Consider the following 25,231-nt stretch of genomic DNA (forward strand, 5'->3'; position numbering starts at 1 on the left):
TTGTAGGTCTTGGGGGCACCAAGTTCATCTCCTTCGAGAATTCGAACTGGCACAGTGACTGCTTTAACTGCACTGGCTGCAAGACCTCCCTGGTCGGCAAGGGCTTCACCAACGAGGGTGGGCGCATCCTCTGCCCCGACTGCACCAACCAGGAGGCCCAGGTCAAAGGGCATTAGATGGCGCGACACCGTGCGTACAGTCTCACAACGTTAGTACGGTCATGCAAGATCGAACTAACACACATATCATCTTGTCGTTGTGAGACTCCTGCATAGTCAACTCCAAAACTTGGCTTTGCAAGGGATTAGAAACAAAACTTGACGAGTTAAAACTGGAGAGTAACAAAACAACGCTGTTCGATTTTAGTGCATGTTGACGACAAAAATAGCAGGTCTTGTTAACATTTAATTTCAGCCTATAATAATGAGCATTTTACGTGATTAAGTTAGGCTGTTTGGAAATCTGAAAATGTCAACTGGTTTTAGGTACATGTACCATACACCACACATACTCTAGTATATTTTGTAACAGTTTAGAAATTGCTGAAGGAATGTATGACACAAAGTCAGCTCCACAAAGCTGTAATAGCTGCACTTCATATCAAATGATTGTGCTTTCAAACTCTAAGAAAAAGGAATAATCTTGAATAGAGGTGATAAAATAGTACTTTCTGTTATGGCAATCACATAGGGTCTATAGCAATTATATCATTGTAAGAAGTACCACAGGTGTATCATAAGCATTATATTGTAGTTAAGCATCTGTTATGCAATGTTATAGATGGCACATACATGTATGTAAGAACATGTTACTATGTCAGTACTCTAATATTGGTGAAGGCTCAACAGCCAATGCTAATCATAGTGACATATACAATGTATATGTCCTTGTTAACACCAAGTTAAATGTTTTGGAAGGCATGTTTCAATCAGAAAGTATGACCACAATTTTATGTTCACTTCACTGCCATATCAAAGGTTCTCCAAAGAAAGTTGCCAGAATTGGAAACGTTTTGCAATCAGAAAGTGCAACAACAGTATGTATGAACAGCAACATGAAAAACTTGCCAAATAGAATTATTATACAAAGCTGTACACAGCATTGAAAGATAGACAAAATTCCCTACATTATTACTACAAAGTTAAACTTTTGTGTACTTTCACTCATTTGATCCCTAATTGAAAAGAAAATATGTTTTTTTACTGTTTACAGTAATTAAAATGAATTGTACTTATTGTTTTATTAAGTTCTTCTGTTCACCTGTACAGCAAATTTCATTCCTCATATCAATATGCATTTTATAGGGGCTTTGGCTTCTTTTGTTGGCCTTAACTGTAAAGAGAGAGAAGGAACAGACTTTTAATGGTCAGAAGTATGAAAAGGTACAATTGTAGATCTGAAATAGAATATTTCATTCAAGTAATCAAGTTTGCCATGGGATATGATGTACACTGGACGTTAGATGAACTAGTATATATATTATCTGTCACTTCCACTATGCAATACATGTACATGTACTCTTTAGCCTGGGCAAGTATCTAATTTTAAGATATGTTTAAGACAATGTCATGGTGTGATTTTCTTTCTGCTTCTATGATATTTGGTTGATTTTATACATATAGCTACCCAATTTTGGATGAGTTATAGAACACAAGTTTTACATAGATTGCACTTTAAAGTTTATTGATGCACCAAGTATCTTCAGTTTTAGCTGGAAAGTTATTGCTACAGACTCTATCTGGTATATTATGCTACGGAATATGTTGATCGCTGCTGAGAATATATGTAAATGAGGCTTTAATGAGGAATTATATATATATTAACTGGTGGGTTTTGGTGCTGTGATGAAACATTATCTCTTTTGTTATTGCAAATCATGCTAATAAAGTGGATTATTAAAGGGGGAATTCGTGTATCATGTGTCTTATTTTATTACTGTTTCAAAGTTAGGAAAATGTATTGTCTTCATACAATATTTACACATCTGAGAAAGTAACAAAGATGACCACTTGCTTAGATAAGAAGAATAAGTCATGTTACAGATTATATAGTTACTGTAGAATATTTACAGACCCAAGAAAAGAAAAAGCTAGTCTTCGTCAAAAGCATTATCACATACGTTGAAGACATGGTCGAACTGACGTTACAGCAAAAACATTGAAATCATCTTAATAAAATTATAACATCAAATCCATTGATCGTCAAAGATATACAGAAGCTTTTGTTACGATTGAGCCTCTCTTGAAGTAAAATAGTTCCTCCATCAGGAGGTAGGTTGGCATGTTTCAGAAGACGGTACCGGAGTAAGAAGAATTCAGCCAATCAAGCGGTTCCTCTGTTATATTGCAATGTGAAGTACTTAGTAATCCACGCACCTTATGTCCCCGTGGCACAAGCGGTAATGCAATCCTAGGGCCCGAGTTCGATCCTAGGGGTAGACTCCTGCTCGACGGACATGTTGTATTACATAAAGGGATTGCATTTGTCATTTCGAATGGTGACGTAAAGCCGGCGGCCCCGTGTATGAGGGAGCTTCAGGCCTCAAGCGTCAAATTTAACCACTGCACGAAAAAGAACACAACACACTTATCGAGAAGAGTAGGAGTGACCCGGTGTGCTTGACCAAAAACGCGACACGTTGCACTACCACTAGCTACTTGAAAAAGCATCATGCTTCACCTCAAATGAGGATGCCTTGAAACGAAAACGAACGCACCTTACAGCATTTTGAATTCGGGGAAAATCTATTGACAGACAAACGAACAGAAACACATTGCTTTAGCTCTAGAAAAAAAGGATTGAAATTTGGATGTGGTATCCCGTCAGAAAGTGTCAATTTACCGGAAAGGTACATTCCACCACTTCTACTTAGTTGGTAAATGGGAAAGAAGCAAATCCTTTATGACCTAAAGACCCTTTGCTATGTTTATGAAATATCTCCAATATTGTCATTCTTGATTTCAAATGGTCGCATTTTTCAAAAAAACAAAGTCAATGAAGCTTCAAAAGTGCAAAACCCTTTGTGAGCCTTTCGCCATTTCCCCATTCCCGAAAAGACCGAAATTTGGCAATTTGGCGGTCGTCATAGTCACTTTTGCGGTTGCGGCCGGGAGTGGTACTGCAGATTGGGCTCTGATGGGGTTTATACTCCCGAATTGTAAAAATGTGAAAATATACAGGACATTAGGTCTAACGCCATTACAGAGTTTTCTCAACAGGTCTCAATGTCTTCACTGTAGAATGACCTTTTAAGACTTTTACAACATGAGTTGACATAAAAACGATTGATTTTTTTAGGCCGTGCGCATGCCCACATACCACCTTGGCCGCCCTTGGAAGCGCCGCCTACATACGTGTATATATCCCTTTTTGTAACCGATGAGTAAGTTGAGGATACATATTGACATCATCTTCCTTCTCTTGACAACTTTGGCCTTTTCCTCAACTTATAGGAACAGCTCAACCAAGAATTGTCGTCGCCGAAAACTGGGACTAGGTCTCTGTAAGGTCTCTAACAATGAAGGTTTTGTTTGTGGTCTAATATGAAGCGTTGTTTATTAAACATCCGGGTAGTATGATGAACACAGAAACAATAACCACTGAACTAATCTGATAAACAAGTACATCATCTATTACAATATATTATGTTATTATATCACATATAGAATGCATTTTCCGATAAAGCATCTACATGTATTAGCTAATGGCCATATCACATGAATAGATTATGATAGCCACCATAGTATTCGCTGTTGCACCGTTTTGTCATATCATGATAGATAAGATGTTTCAAGACAACTTTCTTTATTGTATCATCACTAATAATATAATATAGATATTTTGACAAACAAGTAAACAGTCAACAAAACACCTCTTGATCCATCGGCGGATGGGATTTATCCGTTCATACAAATTTTGTTTGTAAGATGCAATTATAAGATTAAGAACAACAATTATTCCACAAGAAAGGCGTCAGAGGAGGTTGCTGTGCCCGTCGTGTGGCGGTTCCAGACGCCGCGACTTCCGAGAAAGTCGCCCGGGGGGACACGTTTTCAGACACACTACCTCCGACATTTATTCTGCCACTTGTATTATGTATCTGGCATTCTTTAAGGAGTTTCAGCTATCTAAATAAACCTATGTTGCTATTTGATTACAATTCGTACCTGGGTCAATACGAAACACTATTGGCTCATGAATATAGCTACTAGTATATAGGAGGCGCTTCGACAGGCGGCCATGGAGGTTACACAGGCTCCTTCCCGGGTCTAGAAAATGGCCCTCTATCAGTATGTGTCAACCCGCGTGTCTTGAAAACTCTTGAAGGTCCTTCAAAATGAATGTGAAGACGTCTGGATCAGTTTGAGAAAGTTTTCTCTGTCTTTAGGCTAAATGTCTTGCATATTTTCACATTTCTACAAATTGGAACATTATACCCTATGAGAGCCTTATCTGCAGTACCACACCCGGCCGTGTCGAGAAAAATGACAAAGGAGGCCGTCAAATTGCCAAATTTTGGTGTTTTCGGGAATGGGGAAATCGCAGAAGGGTCGCAAAGAGGTTTTGATTTTCCAGGCTTTTTTGACCTTGAACTCGAAACTGTGACCGTTTGAACTCTAGATTGATAATATTCAAGACTTTTCACAAACGACAGAATTGCATATCGGGTCATTTATGATCATCATACATGTATGTTTCCTTTACTGTTTACCAATGGAGGTTCGTGACTCTACTTTTAGCTGCAAATTTTCCGAGAGGCTACTGACTCCAAATTTCTATTCTATTTCTTTAAAACATAGTACATGTGACTTTTCCGTACCTAGCAGTGGTGCAGTTTTAGTGCAGTGTACTCTCCAAGCAGAGGAGTGGGTCCGGCTGGTTTTTGACATGTTTTGAGGTGTTTTGTCGGGCTTTCTATTTTTGTCCCCTTTTCGTTATGTCACCAACCGTGTGTTGGACAAAAATGCCTAAACTGGTGACATAAAAAACCTCTGCTTGGAGAGTAGTGAGTGTCCCATCTGTTTATTTATATGACCTACTTTTCAAGTCCCTCTGTTTATATGACCTGTCCCGAATATGCAAATAGCTGTTGGACAATCAGTACATCTGTGTATGTAGATAAAAGTGGTGGAACATGGAAACCTGAAATAAACTGTAGGTATATTGGTTTTGACACAGCCTTCATTGATCCCACAAGCAACACTGAAAGTTTCTTAGGATTACAGAAAGGCATGACAAAAAACGTATTTCAATAAATTACAAACATGTTTATTTTGTAGAGATATGGCACGTAACAGGCTATTACTAGTTGGACAAGGTAAACTTACAACAGCTGACACGATCATTGTATTATTATCAGATCACACTGATATCATTATTATTGATTTTTGGTCAATGCATGCCATGGTGTTCTACTACCGGTAGTACAATGTGGATATAGTCACACCAATTTAATTTCTTGGTCACGGGATTTTTATTTTCAATTTTAGCAACAAAAAACCATGAAAACAGAAGTCTGGGGTGAAAACTTGCACCTGACCCTGTTCACTCCCTGAAACTGTGTGCACCAAAGTAAAAACATTCCTATGAGATTCCGTTTTCATGTTGTTTTTCTAATCTAGTATTTACATTTTTTTTTTTATTCCGTTGACCAAGAAAATATATTGGTGTGGCCTAAGCGAATAGAATTGGCTGCTCTTGCTACAAATGTAGTTTCTAGCAGAGAAACAGTCACTCTATAACTTTCATACAGCACTCATATATCTCACACCATAGCTAGTTCACAGGAATGGCCAGCATATCAGGCAAGCACAACTACTTACATTATGCATGTAACAGTACTTTTTGATACAACAAGTTCTTGTCTCAATTCTATTTGTTAACATTTTTTTGTAACCTTCATTTCCCACTTATATTGTATCTCACACCACAGCTAGTTCACAGGAATGGGCAACCTTTCAGGCAAGCACAAATACTTACATTATGCATGTAATGGTACTTTTCGATACAACAAGTTCTTGTCTCAACACTATTTGACAAAATTTTTTTGTAACCTTCACTTCCCACTTATAGTTTTATTGCCCTGTCCCTAATAATGTATCAACCCTTTCCTCAATGATAATATAGTATGATATGAAGACCAGAAGCTCTGCTGCAGCACCATAGAAATATGCTAGGAGGTCAACAATCAAACTTGTCACTCGCTTACACAACATCTATTCATATACAAATATCATACAGACCCATGCACAATGTCCCGAGTTATGCTGTCCATCAGTAAACAAATCCTTATATAGTGCAAGTCTCAAGTCTCGAATTACCAGTTTGCCCGACTTCAAAAAAGAATCAAATCATACTTACAATAACTTATGCTCAGTGCCAACATTCTCTATTTTAAATCTTATAAGATACACTTTGTGGTAGCCCAGATACTCAACATTATGTGACTGTTGTTATCAATCACAACTTTGTTAGGAAATACCGGAAATATCAATTAACAACTGCTATGGCAGTTATGTAAAGAAAAATCATCTAATCCTGAAAATAATTTTATCAGGTTGGTAACGTTAGAACATAGGATATTTGGAGTTTCTTTTAACACAACCAGGTAATCTCACCAGCTGACGTTTCGTGTCTGTCAGACACCTTCTTCAGAGCTTCTGACTGGAGTACTACTTATAGCGGTGAGAAGCAGTACTCTAGTCAGAAGCTCTGAAGAATGTGTCTGACAGACACCGAAACGTCAGCAGGTGAGATTACATCAGATATCCAAAATCATCTAATGTTTTACTTTTACTTAAAACTACTGTCTCTTCTGTCCTTTGGCAGTCCAGGCTTCTACTAACTTCCTACTGTAGTACAATCCCAACACATGTAGCACTGCTCCTACAGCGATGCCTGTATAGTATATATAGACTGCAGGGTAACCAAACAGAAACAGGGTCGCAGTTCTGAGTTCAGGCACCAAGTCCACAACTCCCCAACACAGCGGCAGTAGGCCTAGTACGATGACGCCGTAGAAGAAGCCGTTCATATGGTTGACTTTGTTCCTCGGAAGGGACTGAATCCCGAACAAGGCGGGAATGGCGCTTAGGATCCAGATCTTTTCCCAGATCTTTGCGGGCGGTTCCAGGAAGCCCAGCTGGCCCAGGAGGGCGTGACTCAGGACCAGCGCTACTAATACCAGGTGTCCCACCATGCACTGCTTCGCTGTGGTCTTCATCTTGGCACTGAGAAGAAATAATGTTTGGTCACTTGAGTGGATTTTTTTTCAACAAAGAATGTCAAAGATGCAGAATGTAAATACTAGCTTAGATGTAGAATGTGAATACTAGCTGTAATGACTCGTATGTAAGTTTGTATGTCTTATGTTTGTATGTTTTATTCCAGGAAGATTAGCTGCTTGCAAATCTTGCCTGTTGGCTAATGGACATAAGTATCCAAGAACCCAAGTGTGTCTTCTTGGGTGGTTATGAGGAATGTCAATTTGCTTTGGTTTAATCAAGAATGTCATTCATAACATGCAAACATTAACAATTAATGTTTCACTTTAAAGTTTTATCACAGTAAGGCCAGGGATTATCAAAATATAATTTTCATTTGCTTTAATATACAATACAACATACACAGTTTCACGCAAAAAATGCAATACTGTAAGTCTATTAATATTTGCGAGAAAATTAAGTTCGCGAGATTCGCGGAGACCTTCCCTTCGCGAACTCACCATCTCGCGAACTTGTAAGTACTTTTAAAGTTGTACAATAATGCATAGGGGATTACTTGCATGAATGATATTATTATAGTACTAGATAAAATAGCATATTCTCTTCTCTAGCAGAGGCGGTTGACGGTTCTCAAGTGAAAATATACACCCATTAAAAACATCTGAAGAACCCCTATAAGCATATACATTACACGTCCTTTGATATAAGTTGCAACTAGTTCATAACTTCCAGCTGGCAAAATTATACCGACGCCCCCCTCCCCACCCCTACACTCACCTCGCTAAATAATGGTCCGCGACCCGTTCTCGGTGTAAGAAGTCACTTCCGTCGGAGCCGATCACATGTTTACCACCTCTAGACGCCATAGGTATATAATATGTCGCTTCTGAGCCCTTAAGAAACGCAACACGTGCGGAAATCTGTTATCTTCACCTGTCCAGTCACCAAAGGTAAGAACTTCCGGTTACTGAGTAAAGCATAGTGGGAAAGGGACCAATCACTTCCGGGTCGGGCAGATTTTGTCTGAAGATTTTCAAGTTATAAAGGAAATTAGCACTTTGTCATTCCTAACTTTTGTATTTCGATTTTGTGACTTTGTGTCGTCATGTGTTAAGCACATGTATCAAACCAAATTGAAACGCCTGCCTCCTTCGTGTATTTGACAGGTTTGATATTTGCGGTATTACATTGTTGGCCGTGTTTTCTCCTGAGCAGAATTTTCGACAATGTATTACAAGTTTTTTACAACAAAGACTTTTTTCCGTGGTTTTAAATGACCATGCTCTGAGAGTTCCACACTGCTTAGCTTCTTATTCATAAACGTTAGCTCTGCAGAAAGTTTTAAAGGAATGCCGAAGAAGAATAAGCCGAATAGTGAATCATATACATACCTGCCCTTGGTGCTGAACTTGCAATCAAATCAGTGGTAACGTTAACAGATTGCATCTTCTCTAGCTTTGCTCTACTTTCAACAGTAAGGATTAGAATATCATAAAAGGTAGTTCTGATATAGAATCTTAAGACAATTCAATTGTTTTTGTAGCAATGTGAAATTATAATGTAGTGTAGATTGTACATGTAGTATAAGCTGCTTGACAAAGAGATATTAACAATTTGTCGATCATGATTAGCATTGATCACATTAGCGTACCTTATTATGTTTGATACCTTAAAATTCATGTTGTATTTCCTCGTATCTGTTCATCTATTAGGATTTATGATAGAAGTTCAACTTATTTTCTATCGTTAATTTTGTTTAGTTTTGAGTTATGTACAATTTATGATATGATTCCTATTGTAAGTTTCGAAGGAAGGCCCACGAAAAGCCACCTAGGCTTCTGCCCCCCCCCCTGCATATTTTGTTTTGCCTTGTATTTCTTTGTTTTAAAATACTTGTACATATGCGAAACACTAAATAAATACTGTGCATTACACAGTACCTCTTTGTCAAAATGATTATAATACTAACTAAAATGTACGTTTGAAGTACTATTGCACTAACAGCGTAAAAAAATGTGTACACCAACAATTTGTGACAGAAAAGACAGAAAACAAATGTATTACTATTAGAATCCTGCTTTATTATTAATCTCAGTCATTGCACTGCAAGACACACAATGTAGGTTAATTTACAATTTCAAATTGCATAAATCAGTTTAGCATCACAATTAATATTCATCAAAGATTATAATTACAAGCAAACCAGCAAATGATAAGGAAAACCTGAAAAATAATATCACAGAGTATGAAAATTCACAATGTTGGGCTGATATTCGTTTCAGAACTTCTAATGAATGTCTATAATTCAAAGTCCTGCACTGCCCGCTAGAAAGCACCTTATTACCTCTGGATAAATCATTGTATTTGAACAAAGAAATTTAAGCCAATTTCATCCAAACTATAGACTGAATAGTATATCTAGTGATATACAAGGTAACATTGTGTAAAATGTGTGGTCAATCTGCTAAGGAAAGGTACAAGACATTAACACACTAAAAAAAAGAGATTCGTGCAGTGCAGACTTCGACATAGTGGGCATTTGTGGGCATTCGCTAAAAAGCCATTCCGACCTATACTAAAGCATCCATGTTTTACTATGGCTTAAATCCTATGTGCTTTCTTTAGCAGTAAGGTGGCACCATGATAGCCTATAAAAAAACTATTTTTCATGAAGACATGGCTAATACAAAGATCTGGAGAGAATTGTTCCATTCTATCTGGAAAGTCACATTGGGAACCCACTATTCTTAGTTTTATATCATTTGAACAAGAATGCTTACTTCATATAATGTCATAACGTACAAATGTATATGGTCATGGATATATCTTACCTTCAAAATCTGTTTGACATTCCAAATTCAAGTGACCAGTCTTTGGGGGACAGAAATTATGCCACAATTCAAACCTTTATGATTTTATAAGCTTGAGTTTGCATTATTGTCTATGTGGAAAAAAAAAAGTAACATAACAGCTCCAACTTTGACGAAACATTGCAGAATTATATCAGGTTGCAAGCAAACACAATTATGATTTAGTTATCTCATGCATAATTACACTCTATCAGTAAGATGAATATACATTTGGCAATGATTGTCACTAATATCATTACGCAGTGAGAAGTTCAACAAGTTACTTTGTAACATATTTTCTTGGATTCATCGTCTTTGTAACACATTGTCTTTCTTTCCATGCAAATATTGTATCAATATTTAATTCTATATTAGATAAACACAGCCATAGAAACTATTATATATAATTTTCTCATGTGAAAATGGTCCACTGTTTATGTTAATTACTATTAATTAAACCAGATGAACATGTAAATGATAGTAAGAGATAGTAATCTATAAAGAAAGCACTTATATTGGCTGGCCTACATTTGCTATTCAAATTACCTCAAAAACAAACATGAATGTAACATTTACAATTATCATAACATTGATTCTAGACAGAGCTCTTATAGGCAATTAACATATTTTGCAACAAATTGATCTTGGCAAATATCTTACGAATTACACAATATTATACAAATTAGTTCAGGGTAGCCTGCTTGAAAATATAGCTGGGGATACAATTAAATTCTTTCAGAAAGAGGCAGACACTGTTGCTGCAAAGGTGATAAGTAAAGATGGCAGCGTCAATCCCATATAATCATGTAACACAACAACTTATAAAACAATACAGGGTTTCTTACTTTGAATTTTTTCCACTCCTTGAATATTGATGCTCTATGGCACAATTTTTTGAAATGATCACTTGCTAAGCTAGAATTTCATTCAGTGTATAATATGATGTTAGACATCAAATGTACAAAGTAGGTATCCAGCTCATATATTGATGTCACAGTCATTAATCTCATAAAACAATATGCTTCAAACAAAAACATTTTGCGCCAGCATAGTAGCAACTGCATATACAGAGCATATTCAAAACAGATCAAGGTTACACCATAGGTACATTTTTTTATGGCTGATGAATGAAGTTAAAAGAATCTCTTTGCTAGCACACAAAAAGTCATGCATTGAAAATATGAAAAAAAAATAGCCTGGGTAACATCCTCTGTACTTAATGCTGGCTCAATCTTTATGCAGAAATATGAGGTGTTGATACAAGGACAGCATATTTTGTTGTTCTTATTGCAAAGTCAGCTTAACAAATTTTTTTGTTGTTTTCATAACAGAGTAAGAGATTGTTAAAATGCCTAGACTTATTTTACATGCATCCAGCAGTCTGTATCTAAGGTAAAAATAAGATACTGCCCCTAGGAACATGTAGATATTCCTTAACAATGCTGACGACAACATCTACAGTAAGTTAGATGGTTAACATGATACCACATGTTTGTTAGTTAGGCCATGTTGATTTGATGATATGGATGACATCCTCTGGGAACCCCAAAACTGATGCAAGCGTGCGAATGAAAAAAGTTTCGCCAAAAAAAAGTTGCCTTCATTATGAAATCTACGTGGTAAGGAATAATGAAGAAAACTAAACACACATGCAGAATATGGTACACCACAATATAGATTCTTCATATTTGTCCTTTCCAAACTTCATACATCAGTATTCATTTTCTGAAATACTCTTTTGGAGTGTACAGCATGTATTCTTATTTTGCAGCCGCCTTTTATGATTTACAGTAGGGCCGATTTTTGTTTGTTTTTGAAAACGCAAAAAAATTGATGTGTGCGCAGATGTCATCCATATATTAATCAAATCAACATGGCCTAACATTTATGGAATGGTTTTGAATCTATGGAATTCACAGTCTTCCTGAATATGGTATTTTTACTTTGATTAATTTTAAGCATCATGGTCACTTCAGATTGAGTTCTAGTCATGTTTGTAATCACAAGCAACATAAATTCACAACATTATTATCATAATAATTGAAGAACAAGAACACTACTTTTGTTTCCTTCACATTTGCAAAGTCCCATTTTTTGTACAATGAGTACTGCATGTTGATATATACAAGTTTATCTGTACATTGCTATTAGTATCATGATAAGAAAGTCCATGTACCCCACTATCTAAATATTTCCACAGTGTACACGAGCAGCCATTTGCTTATCTTACATGAATTTTAGAAGATTTGTCAATTTTTTTAATATTACCCTTGATGATACAACCAGCTGGCCTAAAAGTCATGTACCCGAATGCTGATGCAAACTATGAATACCTCTATCTGCTTGTACACAATGACATGATTTAGTACAAAACTATGCTTGATTTTAGAAATGTTGCTATTCCAAGTTTGATCTACTTGTTTTGGGAATGTATCCCAAACTGGTCAATTCTACCATCCCTTCATGAAGAACAAAAGCCGTACAATTTTGGGACTAACCCATTCTTTGATAAGAGCTAACATGGTATTACATTCACTGTATTTAACTCCCATGATTTTAGATAGTAAACAATTGACTGGAAGTACTCCATAAGGGCTGTCTCCAGCGTTGAATCTTTTCGTCCCACTCATTGTTTGGGAGCCCATGTTGTTAATTCTTATTGTTGAATCTGTCATCTTAAGCTTATGAGAAATTCAATACATTTTCATCAATTTTATGTCATGAAATTTAGATTTTTTGGACAGATGGGGTGAAACTTTTCTCCGTCCCAACAAGCATTTTTTTATCCTGGGATGAAAGGATGGATCCAGGAGACAGCCCTGTACATCTGTTCAGAGATTAGTAAATATAATTATAAACTATTACAGCACCATAGTGTTACTTGCTCCGGTCATACAGCTGTAGGTCCAGTTTGACCTGAACTTCCCCCGTGGGGACCTCGTGAAGCACCAGTTTCTTGACCAGCGGTCCCTTTCCCTCCTGCCTCTCCTTCAAGATGTCTGCAACACGGATCTCGGTCCTGCCAAGGAAGTCTGGAAGGAACCAATAAAAGAAAAATGTCAGATCCTTTTCATGACTCCTGATTGTAGAAGGTTGTCTCCAAAACAGTATGAATATCTATCTTAGTTTCTAATATACTGTTGGAAGGAATTATTAACAACATAGATGACATTAAGAAGTGTCAATGAAAGTACTGAAAGGAAAGCAAAACTTGAAATCAAAAAGCCTGCTACATGTGTACTGTTCTAATAGTACATGTATACCCAAAAGTCAAGTTCTCACTTGTTTTACATAAATCTGTCATGCATAGTTTAGAACTCGAGTTCCACCGTTTGCAAGTTGCAAATTAACGCCTACTCGACTGATTGAATTTGGTGACGTCAAGAAGCGATATGTACTGTCCCCATCAACGGACTTAAGTAAAACAAGTCAGAACTTAACTTTCGGGTATATCTAGCATAGTTAAGTCTTTTCAATCTTAAGTTTTGCTGTCCTTTAAAAATAACATTTGTAATGAGAGAGCATAATTATGTAAAGCCATGCCAAATATCCTATTGATAAATACATGAGTAAACTTTCGAGCTACAATTGGTCAGGGAATGTGCAGAAAACGACCACAAACCGTTTGGTGAGAAGAAGTCCCTGTCGAACACAGTTATGCACAGCACGTCCTGCTCTATGTCGTACACAAAGAACTGCATGGAGGAGTTCCACTTGGGGTTGAGGGTGCCAGGGATCACCTTGGTCTTGTGCTCCTGCACTCCCATGCTCACCTCACAGTAAGGGTCACTACGGCCTAAGGTAAACACAACTTGGTTTGATTACAAGACACTAGTACTTGGGATAAGCAAAATGTGGCATGCAATGGAACTTGTAGTAACACTCTCCAGTTTAATTCCGGACTTCCAGTTTAATTCCCGACTGACCTCCCATATCTCAGCAACCTTACACCCATATGGGCTAATATGGTATACAAACTGTCTATTAGATACGCTTTACACTTTGTTTCGTTTCAAGGCATCCTCATTTGAGGTGAAACATGATGCTTTTTCAAGTAGCTAGTGGTAGTGCAATGCGGCTTTGCTACGGCTCGCGTTTTTGGCCAAGCACACTGGGTCACCCCTACACTTCTCGATAAGTGTGTTGGGTTCTTTTACGTGCAGAGGATTGACGCTTGAGGCTAATGCCTGAAGCTCCCTCATACACGGGGCCGCCGGCTTTACGTCACCATCCGAAATGACGAATGCAATCCCTTACAACATGTTCGAGCTTAGCAGTATCAATTTGAAAGTATTAGCTGTTGTGATTGCCAGCCATCTTCTTTCATTCAAAATAACAGGAAAAAGGAAAATGAGATAAATTACTCCAACACAAGATCACACGAATATGACATACAATGTACTTTCTGTAAATCAAAAGCAAGAAGAATGAACAGAATTCAAAATCATGTCCAACGCCCTGGTCATATTGTAAATGCAAGAACGTTGGACAGACCAAATCAATGAAACCAAATCAAACAAAATAAAAGCGGGTACCATTGATATCGGATGGCTGTAAATCATACCCCTCCTGCATGACCACCAGGAGTCTGCCCATCCCTGTGGACCGCAACGAACGAGCTGCGGGCAGAATCAACCGTTCATCATGGCGCAAGCTGCAAGGCATTACCTGCTCCGCCTCAGAGCAGTTGCCAAAAACGCATAACTGATGGCCGGTTCTCAGAACATCAAACATCCCACATATCTGAAGGGAAATGTATTTTCTAACAGAGGGAAATTTAAATAAACAATTTCTTTTCCCCTTACGAGCAAACGCAAAGGTTTCCAAATAGTTTCATTAGGTTGGTAAGTCTTTGAATAAAAAGACTCTTTGTACACAACCAAGACAGTGTTTCATTCAACTAACGTTTCAGTGATGTTCTGACACCTTCCTTAGGGCAATTCTGATTGGTTCACATTGCACAGCAGGTACAGAGGTCGCTTTTTGGAACCACATCTATACACAGCGCCACCTATAGCTGCAGTGCAATGTGAACCAGTCAGAATTGCCCTGAGGAAGGTGACAGACTGTCACCGAAATGTTGTCTGAATAAAAAACTTAGTTGTGTACAAAGAGTCGTTTTATTTAAATACAAACTTTAAAGGTTGTTTTATCAACATTGATACTCTGGGTTCAGAACCAGCCATACAGTTATTCTGTGGAGTTTTATACAGAGTAAAACCCTGGACTGTACCATTAGAGTTGCAGGGTTGCAGGCGGTGTCCGTCCTGTATGACTACAAGAAGTCGGCCCACGCCCGTGGAGCGGAGCATGCGTGCTGAGAGACAGGTGGGTTCAGGTGAGAGAGAGAAGTACAGGTGGGACACACAGGTAGGACAAATACACTTAATCTAGTCAAAACTAAAGTTTCTGTTTTCCTGAAGTTTTGCCTGAATTGAAATTGATTTCTTTTAGATATATCTAATAAATAGTACGGGAAGTCTGGCAAAAGTAGAAAATCAGCATAGAGATATTAGCAGATTGAGAAAATCTGTTAGTATGTGGCTTACAACAAGTTCACATAAACCTGAACATTATAATTCATTTACATGCAAAAATTGCATACACCTATAGGGTATCAAATTACAAACATCAAGTACACAAGGATGTATTTGACATACAGAACTAATTTTAATCTATATCTAATAGTATTTAGCTTCTGCAAAGACATTGTCTAATTTCAATCACTTTTCAATGAATTTCGGGGAAATGATATAAAATATCAAAATGTACATTATTGTGTAGAAATCTATAACAGTGGTACCTTGATGAGCCTTTTCTCTCTTCTTCCTCTCTGTCTCTATGTACTGTTTAGAGGCAGACTCCATCATTTTCATCCACTGGTTTCTGGGGGTACCATGGTTACAAATTATTTTCATCTTACACAAAGCAATGACATCATGGCATATTCTAGCAAGTGACAGTAACTCAGTATGGACTGACTCTACACATTTCAAAGGCATTGGAATTGATATAAACCTACTATTATCATCATTAGCCAAAATTCTAACTCTTCATGCGGCCGACACAAATGTGGAAATATACATTGTACAATAGTACCAGGGGTTAAGCTTCAGTATCCGTTGTAGAAAATTAGCAAAGCGTTGATGAAGGTTAGACATCCAGGTAGTAAGATACGCCATAAATAGTTACTCAAGCAACTGGATAAGATTTTGAAACAGTCAGACATTTCAGACAGCATCCACTGTCAGCATTGTTAGTCACTGATGAAAGACAGTGGATGCTGTCTGAAACGTCTGACTGTTTCAAAATTTTATTCAGTTGCTTGAGTAACTATTTTTGGCGTAAATTAGCAAAGGCTTACCTTTCACTGGCCTTTTCTGTCCTAAACTGGTACACTTTGTCCACATGGTTTAAGAAAAATACTGGCTCATCTGAAAAATAATTAGAAAGTAGTTAACTACACACTTCACATGTCCCAGGGGCACGACTGATGATATCAAAGATGCAACCTTTTCTTAGTCTTTATCATTGGCCAGGATTACAATAATTATTATTATTTTTTAAATTCTTTGCATGATTTATGATGCAGAAATATGATACATTAATGTAGTCACATTCCTTGTACCTTACCTGCATCTTCTTTGTCCGTGGGAAGCTTGACTATAACTTCATTGAGGAAGATAGGCTGAAGCAGAGAAAACAATGATGGATTAATTGGTTTACGACTTAAACCAGCTATGGGAGAGAGTGAGTGAGAGTGAGTGACTGTCTTAAAAATATGGAATAAGTATGAAAATCAACTTTATTGTAAGTTCTAAAAACAAATTTGTATGCACTGCTACAGGTAAAAACCTAACTCTTCAGATCAATAGATTGAATCACTATAGTGACGATAAGTCATATAGAAAACTTAAATCTCTAATCATTACAACCTTGTATCATGACATCTACATGCACACTGCTTTCCAGTATTCTTTTTGTTCTCACCTGTCTGTACATCCTGTATGTGATGTCAGCCTTACTGTTGAACAGAGCTCCACTGATGGATTTGGAACAAGTGGTCAGGAGCAAGAAGTCATTGAAGAGGAAGGCTTGGAGTTCCTTGTTGCTTTTCACCTGGAAAAAATTGTTGAAATGTGATGCATTTTAAGATGAGGTACAAGAATGCTCTCCCTCACCAGATTTACTTAAACTGTTCACAAGTGCCACCTACTGGTTACTGGTTATTGACAATACTACAAGCATGACAAGTCAGAAAAGGGCAGCCTTCAGTCTTCAAACAGCTGCATTTGAAGTGTTAAGATTTATCTTCCATATTGTCAGTTAGTACTTCTTGTTGGCAATGTAACAGGTTGGGAAGCTCAAATTTCTTCCATACTGGTATAATTTCCACACATGCAGTGTTGTCTATTCTGCAGTTGTCCCTACTGCAATTGTCCAAAGCAATTTCAGGGCCAAAAAATGGAAACAGAAAAAATTCTGAAATCTTTATGGTATTGATATTTACTAATACACAGTTTTGCTCATTTGCGTAATAACTTCATACTTTGAGCGTTTTAAAACCTTGCAAAAACGTGCTGTACGATGATCGCCTTAGTTTTGCGAGTCTACCTAAAAAAAAACCAGCGACGATTTTCAGTGAGTTCTGAGTTCTCACATCACAACGACGTCATATGTTTGCATCATGGACGTCATTATACACATGTACATTGTGACAGAGTTGTTTGAACTAATCATTTCTATATGTTGTATAGAAACTAATCATTTCTATACATTGTATAGAAACTAATCATTTCAGATCTATACATTGTGAAATGACAAGATAAATTGACATTCAAAATCCTATTTTCGTACCCTGATATTACTTTGGGCCCTTTTAACCATGTTACCCTACCTTGAAGAGTGTTCCATAGTGCAAGAACTTCCTGGGTCCCAGACAGTTGGTGAGTGAGTTGAAGATGAGTTGTTCCGGCAGCCCGTCACAGTTCACGTGGGACTGGAGCCACTCCAGCCGGTCCGAGTTCTCCTTCTCCCGTACGCCCTCGTTCACCTGCGTACAGAGCTCCTCCGCACGCTCCAGCGCCGTCTTCACGTTTATGTGGTCTGGGTGTGTTTCAGGCGTGTTGTTTAAGATCTGTAACACCAGCCAGGGGATTAGCATTATAACAATATCAGAAAAACGTTGTGCATTTAATGGCAATTTAAGTGTAAAATACCATCAATGATGTTCAAAATTAATGCATAATATTGATTGTGTGCGGTCTGCATACGGGGTAAGCTCTAAACCCTGCAGGGTGACTTGTCAATCCCGACAGGTCAATTTGACAAACTTGACGGGAACAAATTCAAATATTCCTGGGTTTTGTCTCTACATACGGTATATACAGCGGTGTAAGTAATTTTTTAAGTCAAAAATCTCAATTAATTTGTACGTTGTGACCATAAAAAAGTAACCTGATACTCAAGATAACATGATCTTTCCAATGATACCGGGGGGTATGTAAAACTTTGATGTACATCAAGGAAGAAAGAAGTTGAAAGATTGGGATTTTGTCCTGGCTGCCTTGATATTTGGAAAAAGACCTTTCAAATTTGAAGTAACTGGACAGGCGTTATATTATATTATGAAACTTACATTCATATCCACAATATACCGTCTTGTAATTACTGATAAACAAGCCCTGGGGGTATATAGAGAAGTTCCTCTTACCTTGGTAAGCATAAGTGGATACTTGGTGACTCTTTGCATGGGTTTGAGGAGAAAACTACTGAGTGGCATGCCTTTTGTCCTGGTGTCCTGGGTTCCTAGCTGCAAGGGACAGAAATGGTTAGTCAAGAGTACTGACATGTTGTGTTTCATTTTTGTATAGTGTAAGTTCTCATAAACAAACAAGACATGACCTTTATTATTTTCAGATTCTCATTCAAACTGGCTGTTGCTCTGCCAGGCTACCTTATGTACAGTAATAAGGCCGTGTTGATTTGATCATATGGATGACATCCGCGCGCGCATCAATTTTTGTCCGTTTCAAAAAATGAAAAAAGTTGTTGATTATACTGTAAATCACACAAAGCAAAATGCTCAAATATGTGTCGTAAATTTAAAAAAAATATAGGAAAACGATACTAACGCCCAAAGTCAGAGAAGATGTGAAGATTGGAAAATGAAGAATCTACTATTCGCTATAGCTTACATGTACTCTGTGTGTTAGTCATTTGCTGAACTACCTGACAACATCTAGATTTCATAGTCAACTTTTTTTTTCTTGCCAAACTTTTTTTAATTTGCATGCTCATATTAGCTGTGGGGTTCCCAGAGGATGTCATCCATATATATTAATCAAATGAAATGATGGCCAAACTTTAAAAGTACATAGTACTGTAGTACATTTTCTTTAATGAAAGCCTTTAATCAAATCAAAATTGCTCATCGACAAGATATCTTTAGTGAAAAATCTGAAGAAGTACACATTTGGCTGGTTGAAGACATGACTCACCCGACAGAACTCTTTGAACTCGGGGTCGTTCTGGTGCTTGTCCTGGAGAAACGTGCTGGCATTGAGCTGACAGCTGCAGTACCGGATGTACGACGTCATGTGGGGCAGCTGACCATTCAGAAACATCGGGCAATTAGTAACTAAGTGGATGTACATGACTCACTCTAACTCACCAACGTTGTGACTTGTTTCTTAGGGTAACCTACAGGTGATATTACTCCACACAAGTCCAAATTCTATCATACAATGTCCATTGATTCAGAAAAGCATGTTGAGACAGCTTATAACCCATGGTGTACTGCAAGATAGAGTTGTAGCCAATTGTAACATGATTGTACATTTCAAGTAATCAGAAAATCTTGACTTTGTCAAAGCATCATTTTATTGTGGTATAATATATCGAATTTCTTATATGTACAGCTGTGATTGATGCTAAATGTCTGCCATCTGAGATCTACCTGTTTCTATTGTTAAAGACTATTCTATGCAGCTATGATGGAAGAAGGTTGACTGTAAGTTGTTTTTCTTATTCAAAAAAATATCTATTGTCAAATGTTATACATGTAATACAACACCGACTCTCGGCAGCATAGCTGATATTGGAGAGTCGACAGTTATGCAGAGATAGATACATAGGCAATGGAAATTTATACCTAGTTTAAATACAATGCTATGATGTTATCAATCAATAAAAATCAGCCTTACAATCCACTTCAACATCGTTGAGTCATTTGATCAAATGCATATATTGTTTTTCTTACTTGCTCACAAAGGATGTCGCCAATCATATGAATCACTTTCCCTTCTCCACTCATCTTTTTTCTGACTCTAAGTGCCCTAGAAAAGAAAGAAGATACAAAGTTATTGAATATGTTGTGAACACGGAAGTGTGTTATAAAAGTTATACAATCATGTATCTTTTGCTGAGTATCCATGATGCATTTAAGCTGTTTTCTTCATTTTACTTGCACCATATAAAGGTTCAATCTTTTTTAATACAAGTGTGCAGGTTTCTTGATATTTCTGTTGAGCGTCATCTAGATTATTAATCTGTTGTACATCATCGATTTATAGCCTGTGTTTACAGAGTCAAGCTCTCGGGCAGAGGTTGATGACCGCCACCTCAATCTAGGGGGCTGGCGGTTACAGGACCGGCCCGCCGCTAGGAGCGCGATTTGTCAGGCTAATCAATTTACACAGAAGAAAAAAAGGACAGAAACCTTCAAGTTGGCACACTTTATCATTACAGAGAGATAAGAGTGCAGCGCCACCTACTTGTTGAACTTGCTATTGCATGTCTTGACCTCCTGTATGTTAATGAAGAGAGTGTTGAGCTCCTGGTTGGTCAGGATGCCTTCTTCTCTCATGGGTTTCATGTACACCTGCACAAGTAGAAACAACATTATGGTCAGTCTAGGGCACCTTCTAATACTAATAGGCTTGAATCATCCTAAATAATATTTACTAATCATTATTATTTTCTTTTTGAGGATTTCGGGTAATTTGCTCAAAGCGGATACATGTAAGTCTTTCTCATAATCAGTGGGTATAGCAACGTGATGTAGTTAGTGTGCTACAAGTATATACTAGTAATAGACAAAAAATCAAACAGAAAGAAAAAAACCCTTAGGGAACATTATTACAGACAAGACATTTTGTAGCAAGCATAGCAATATCATACAAACTGGTAAGATAAAAGGCACAAGACTCAGTCATAAATTAAACATTCAAAACTTATGTTATTCTGGATTAGGACATTCTTGGACATGGGTTTGAGTCTGCATAGGAGAATGGTTGTTCCCATACAAGTTCATAGTTCTACACAGCCCCCTTTGGGCCCCACCATAATTTAATTTCTTGGTTAACTGAATTTAAAAAAAAATGCTAGATTGGAAGTTCAACAGGAAAACAGAATCTCACAGGAAAGTCTTTACTTTGGTGCACACAATTTCAGGGAGTGAACAGGGTCAGGTGCAAGTTTTCACCCCAGCCTTCTGTTTTCATGATATTTTTTGTGCTAAAATTGAAAATAGAACAAGAAATTAAATTGGTGTGGCCTTAGTCAAAATAGATTAGGGACAGTGAATAATGTACTAAGCTACTGACCTCAATGACTAGAGCCAGGTCGTCCACGTAGGTCTGCTCTGTGGTGATGAGTTCGTGGATCTGACCCTGGCGCTGTCGTTCCATGGGCGTCATCGGTTCAAACACGTTCAGATCCGCTGCCCCTGCGGTAAACATGGTGGGAAACAGTTGTACCAGGAGGCATAAGCCTGAACATTCAGTACTGTGCACTGTGAAAGGTACACTGTGTTGTATGAGGTGAACATACACCAGTGGTCATGAGGGTGATCATAGGCTTTGTGGAAATGACCCATTAAGTTTGTAGGGGTGACACAAAAAATTAGAACTACGTGTAGTTTTGAAAGTAACAATTGCAAGATACTACAACACAAGTCTTTCACAAAATGCTATATACACGTCTTCATAATTTTTCTTTCTTCAATGAAATTTCTATTTTAGATACACTACAATACATACAGTGCAATACAATAATGGACTGGTCTATATAGCCCTGTCCTTCGGCAAGCTGATGCACTCCTTTCTTCTAAGGACTTTTGGTAATCGGCACAGCTGGTTCCTATGATATAGACATGGATCCTGTGGGTTATCTATGTTCCCTTATAGATTAGAATCACTCTCCCACTCACTCTTCCTTCAACTGGTAGGTGTAGAAGTACCTTCAAGTTTAAATAGAATCTTGAAAGGTCTATCATGATTATGCAGACTATTCTAAAATCGCTTCAAGTTCAATTTTATATGATCTTCTGAAAGAAAATTCAAGTTCAATTTCACTTCTTCTGAAAGTATACATACTCAATTTAAATTCTACATCTTCTAAAAGCAAAGTTTTAAATTTTACATCCAAATTAATTTCAATAAAAATACCTTGTTATGGCTTGTACTGTAACAGTGGTTCTTATCAAATAGGATTTTCAAGTTATGTTACTTGTTAAAGACAGTATATTATGGACCAAGCCTATCTCCAGTTTTACATTTTTGTCTGTCCCACTCATTGCTTGGGACCCCATGTTGTTAATTTTCGTTATTAAATCTGTATAAGCTTGCAGCAATACATTTTCATCAATCTCATGTAATGAATGAGGTTCAGCTTTTTTGGGCGGACTGGGTGAAATTTTTCTTCGTTCCAACAAGCAAATTTCTGTTCAGGGATGATTCCCAAGGAAAATCCTGATATAGACCAATCCTAAATTTACCAGTAGCGGTTCAACCAATCAGAGATTTCTCTGGCTGTCCATTAACTTTACCAGTAGCGGTTCAACTAATCAGAGATTTCTATATTTAAGAGAGGTGGGTAGGCTATGACTAGTATTGGATAGGTCAATTGGGAAATGTCTCCAAAAGATTCTTGTCAGTGTTCTTCCAAAACCTCCTCAGACACTCTTTTTTTCAGGTGCACTGTTAATCAAGCCTCATGATTAAATCATATAGGACCTTTGATGCATCATTGTACAGTAGCATCTATCTGTTGACCTTTCAAATCATATATTGTGAAGATGGAAGGGTAGCCCCAAGAAATTATACACTGAAACAGAAACCACTGGCTGCTCAAATGGAGACTTTGAGAGTTAGAAAGAAACAGTGGAAGAGAAAGACAGACACACGACATACCGACAGACACAAACAATAATTCACAAGAAATAACTTCCCTAAAACAGGACCACATCTCAGCCTTACAAGTGAATTTATTTCATTCTAATGTACAATAAATTATACTTTCCATAATAGTATGTGGCTAGGAAAGCCATAATTTGCCAGTACCACAACAATGACAATCTTATTACCAACTGTCCACAATTTTTTTTTCAATTATTACCTACTAGTAGATCTTTAGCTAAGGTACAGTAATAAGCATGTTGGCTTTTCTTTTCCCACTGAGATTTCAAGACAGATATTCTCAAACTACACAATATACATATACAGGGTACAACACTTCTGATAAAACATAGGCAAGTCTGCATCTGAATTCGACATCTTGTAGCTACAAAAATGCACAATCATGTTTGTGACGGGGAACTATACACATTGACACTTAACAGATCCACAATTGTTTATATCAGTATCCTCAAAGTACATCTTGGAAATGGTCTGCCTATAGAATAGTTTAACTTATGAGCTACAAACTATTAACTAATGCTTGGTTGCATTAGTTTTGCCATTCCATGAATCGTGGCAAGAGTTTTCTGGAAGCATTCTGCAACATTTATGGAATGACAATTCAAAACAGGCAGCAAATTCAGTTTTCAAAATATGGAGAAAAAAATTAAGAAGTCTTCACTTTATACCCTACAACAATTAATAGTGCGTATAGTAAATAAACATGTCCATATAAACTTAGTTACCATAACCCTTCTATGAAGAATTCATTCAATGTATCTTGCCGTATACTGGTATACTTTACATATCAAAAGAATGTGACAGTGACTGAATATTCATACATGTAGTAGCTTTAGCTTAAGTCTTGAAAAAGTATCTAAAAACAATATACAAAGTCTAATATAAGCAAAGTTTACAGAGCGAAAAATACTATAGTTTAATGTACGTATAAGTCTTCAGTAGTCGAGTTTTACAAAGACTTACTGGTATTGGGCAAGACCTTTAAGAACAACTGACCAGACTGTTTGTGCAAGAGTGGCACAGCTACTACATGTACATGTAAGATGCTTCTTTTCTGCTATGCTTAGAATGTAGATAGGGTGAGAGTCTACCAGTGCACTTAACACTACGCTACACACCTTTGGTTCCACATTAACACGTCCTGTCCAAAAAATCCCTACTTTCACACTATTCTGTTCGGTGCAACCTATGCAGACTATTCCACTCCTTCTGTAGGGGTGCTCAGCTTTGCTCTACCTTTCTTCTATAAGCCACAGCACGGTGCTAAATGTACGACCCACGACCGGACACTTCCCAATCCCTGCTTCCGAAATCCACACTTGCTGTTTATCTTCACCTACATCTGACAACAGGACAATCTAGACGCTGCTACTTCTTTCTCTACAAGTACTATCCAAGCACCAAACTATCTAACTACTGGTACCCCCTGCTATAGCAGTGTGAGGTCCAAAAGGACAAAGCCACGAGCTCACTGATATGATGCCTGTTCCCTGCATAGCTACATGTTAGAATGCCACAAAGTCTCTGTATGTACCAAGACCTGCTGATATGCCATTACTACAGCATATCTGTGTAGCTACAGATGGAGGGGGTTACCACACATTATGAATGACACCTGACTTATTATTTGCAAATTCTAAACTAAGGACGTTTCTTCGCATCTCCTACATTGTTTTAGCCAGATCAAGGCTTTAAATATATGGGAAACTACTTTTAGTTTTCTTCAGTAATTTGTACTGAAGTCTGATCTTTCTTCAAAAACATTGTATCCGCAAAAAAGTCTGGGGCATTCAGAGACACTTGAAACACCTTCTTTTTAAGAAAATGGAAACCCTGGTACCATCTGATGAGTGTTTAGCACTGTTTGTCTGTAGGCATCAGTGTCAACAAAACCCAAACTTTTCGAGGAGAAGCTGACATACAATCAAGCATCATTCTCCAATGGCGCACTGTGCAGAGG

At 37.5% G+C, this 25,231-nt stretch overlaps 3 protein-coding genes across 20 annotated transcripts in view; 1 reads left to right on the forward strand and 2 right to left on the reverse strand.

Annotated features, from left to right (window-relative positions):
* The window catches only part of LOC136437989 (testin-like), a 33,524-nt gene extending 31,617 nt beyond the window's left edge, over positions 1-1,907 (forward strand). Inside the window, exon 11 of the mRNA XM_066432609.1 lies at positions 7-1,907. Within this exon, the coding sequence (XP_066288706.1) occupies positions 7-176 (170 nt within the window). The 3' untranslated portion in view covers positions 177-1,907. The remainder of the gene's footprint in view (positions 1-6) is intronic.
* A 3,337-nt stretch (positions 1,908-5,244) lies between these two features.
* LOC136438007 (protein jagunal homolog 1-like) lies at positions 5,245-8,214 on the reverse strand. The gene is made up of 2 exons (XM_066432634.1): positions 8,001-8,214; positions 5,245-7,229 (listed from the first exon to the last, which is right to left on the reverse strand). Exons 1-2 carry the CDS (start codon positions 8,087-8,089, stop codon positions 6,803-6,805), a joined length of 516 nt encoding a protein of 171 aa, XP_066288731.1. The 5' UTR covers positions 8,090-8,214; the 3' UTR covers positions 5,245-6,802.
* Positions 8,215-9,281: 1,067 nt separating this feature from the next.
* Positions 9,282-25,231, reverse strand: part of LOC136438017 (intersectin-1-like) — a 67,084-nt gene continuing 51,134 nt past the window's right edge. For 17 of the 18 annotated variants that reach the window (XM_066432778.1, XM_066432772.1, XM_066432759.1 and 14 more), the window contains 13 exons: positions 21,679-21,800; positions 20,848-20,954; positions 20,334-20,409; positions 19,573-19,680; positions 18,786-18,884; positions 17,970-18,209; positions 17,063-17,191; positions 16,706-16,760; positions 16,437-16,506; positions 15,876-15,958; positions 14,608-14,691; positions 13,695-13,868; positions 9,282-13,104 (listed from right to left, as the gene is read on the reverse strand). In XM_066432778.1, coding sequence (XP_066288875.1) covers positions 12,950-13,104; positions 13,695-13,868; positions 14,608-14,691; positions 15,876-15,958; positions 16,437-16,506; positions 16,706-16,760; positions 17,063-17,191; positions 17,970-18,209; positions 18,786-18,884; positions 19,573-19,680; positions 20,334-20,409; positions 20,848-20,954; positions 21,679-21,800 — 1,502 coding nt within the window. In that variant the 3' untranslated portion in view covers positions 9,282-12,949. Of the gene's footprint in view, positions 13,105-13,694; positions 13,869-14,607; positions 14,692-15,305; positions 15,390-15,875; positions 15,959-16,436; positions 16,507-16,705; positions 16,761-17,062; positions 17,192-17,969; positions 18,210-18,785; positions 18,885-19,572; positions 19,681-20,333; positions 20,410-20,847; positions 20,955-21,678; positions 21,801-25,231 lie in introns of all 18 variants that reach the window. The other variant, XM_066432648.1, reaches the window with a different exon arrangement.

Source organism: Branchiostoma lanceolatum, chromosome 1 (genome assembly GCF_035083965.1).
Source record: "Branchiostoma lanceolatum isolate klBraLanc5 chromosome 1, klBraLanc5.hap2, whole genome shotgun sequence".
NCBI classification, from domain to species: domain Eukaryota; kingdom Metazoa; phylum Chordata; class Leptocardii; order Amphioxiformes; family Branchiostomatidae; genus Branchiostoma; species Branchiostoma lanceolatum.

Bases quoted from the DNA above. Each gene is read 5' to 3' on its own strand.
- LOC136438007 (XM_066432634.1), bottom strand. From the start codon at position 8,089: ATGGCGTCTAGAGGTGGTAAACATGTGATCGGCTCCGACGGAAGTGAC. The intron at 7,230-8,000 runs GTGAGTGTAGGG...ATTTCTTCTCAG, and splicing joins GCGGACCATTATTTAGCGAG to TGCCAAGATGAAGACCACAG.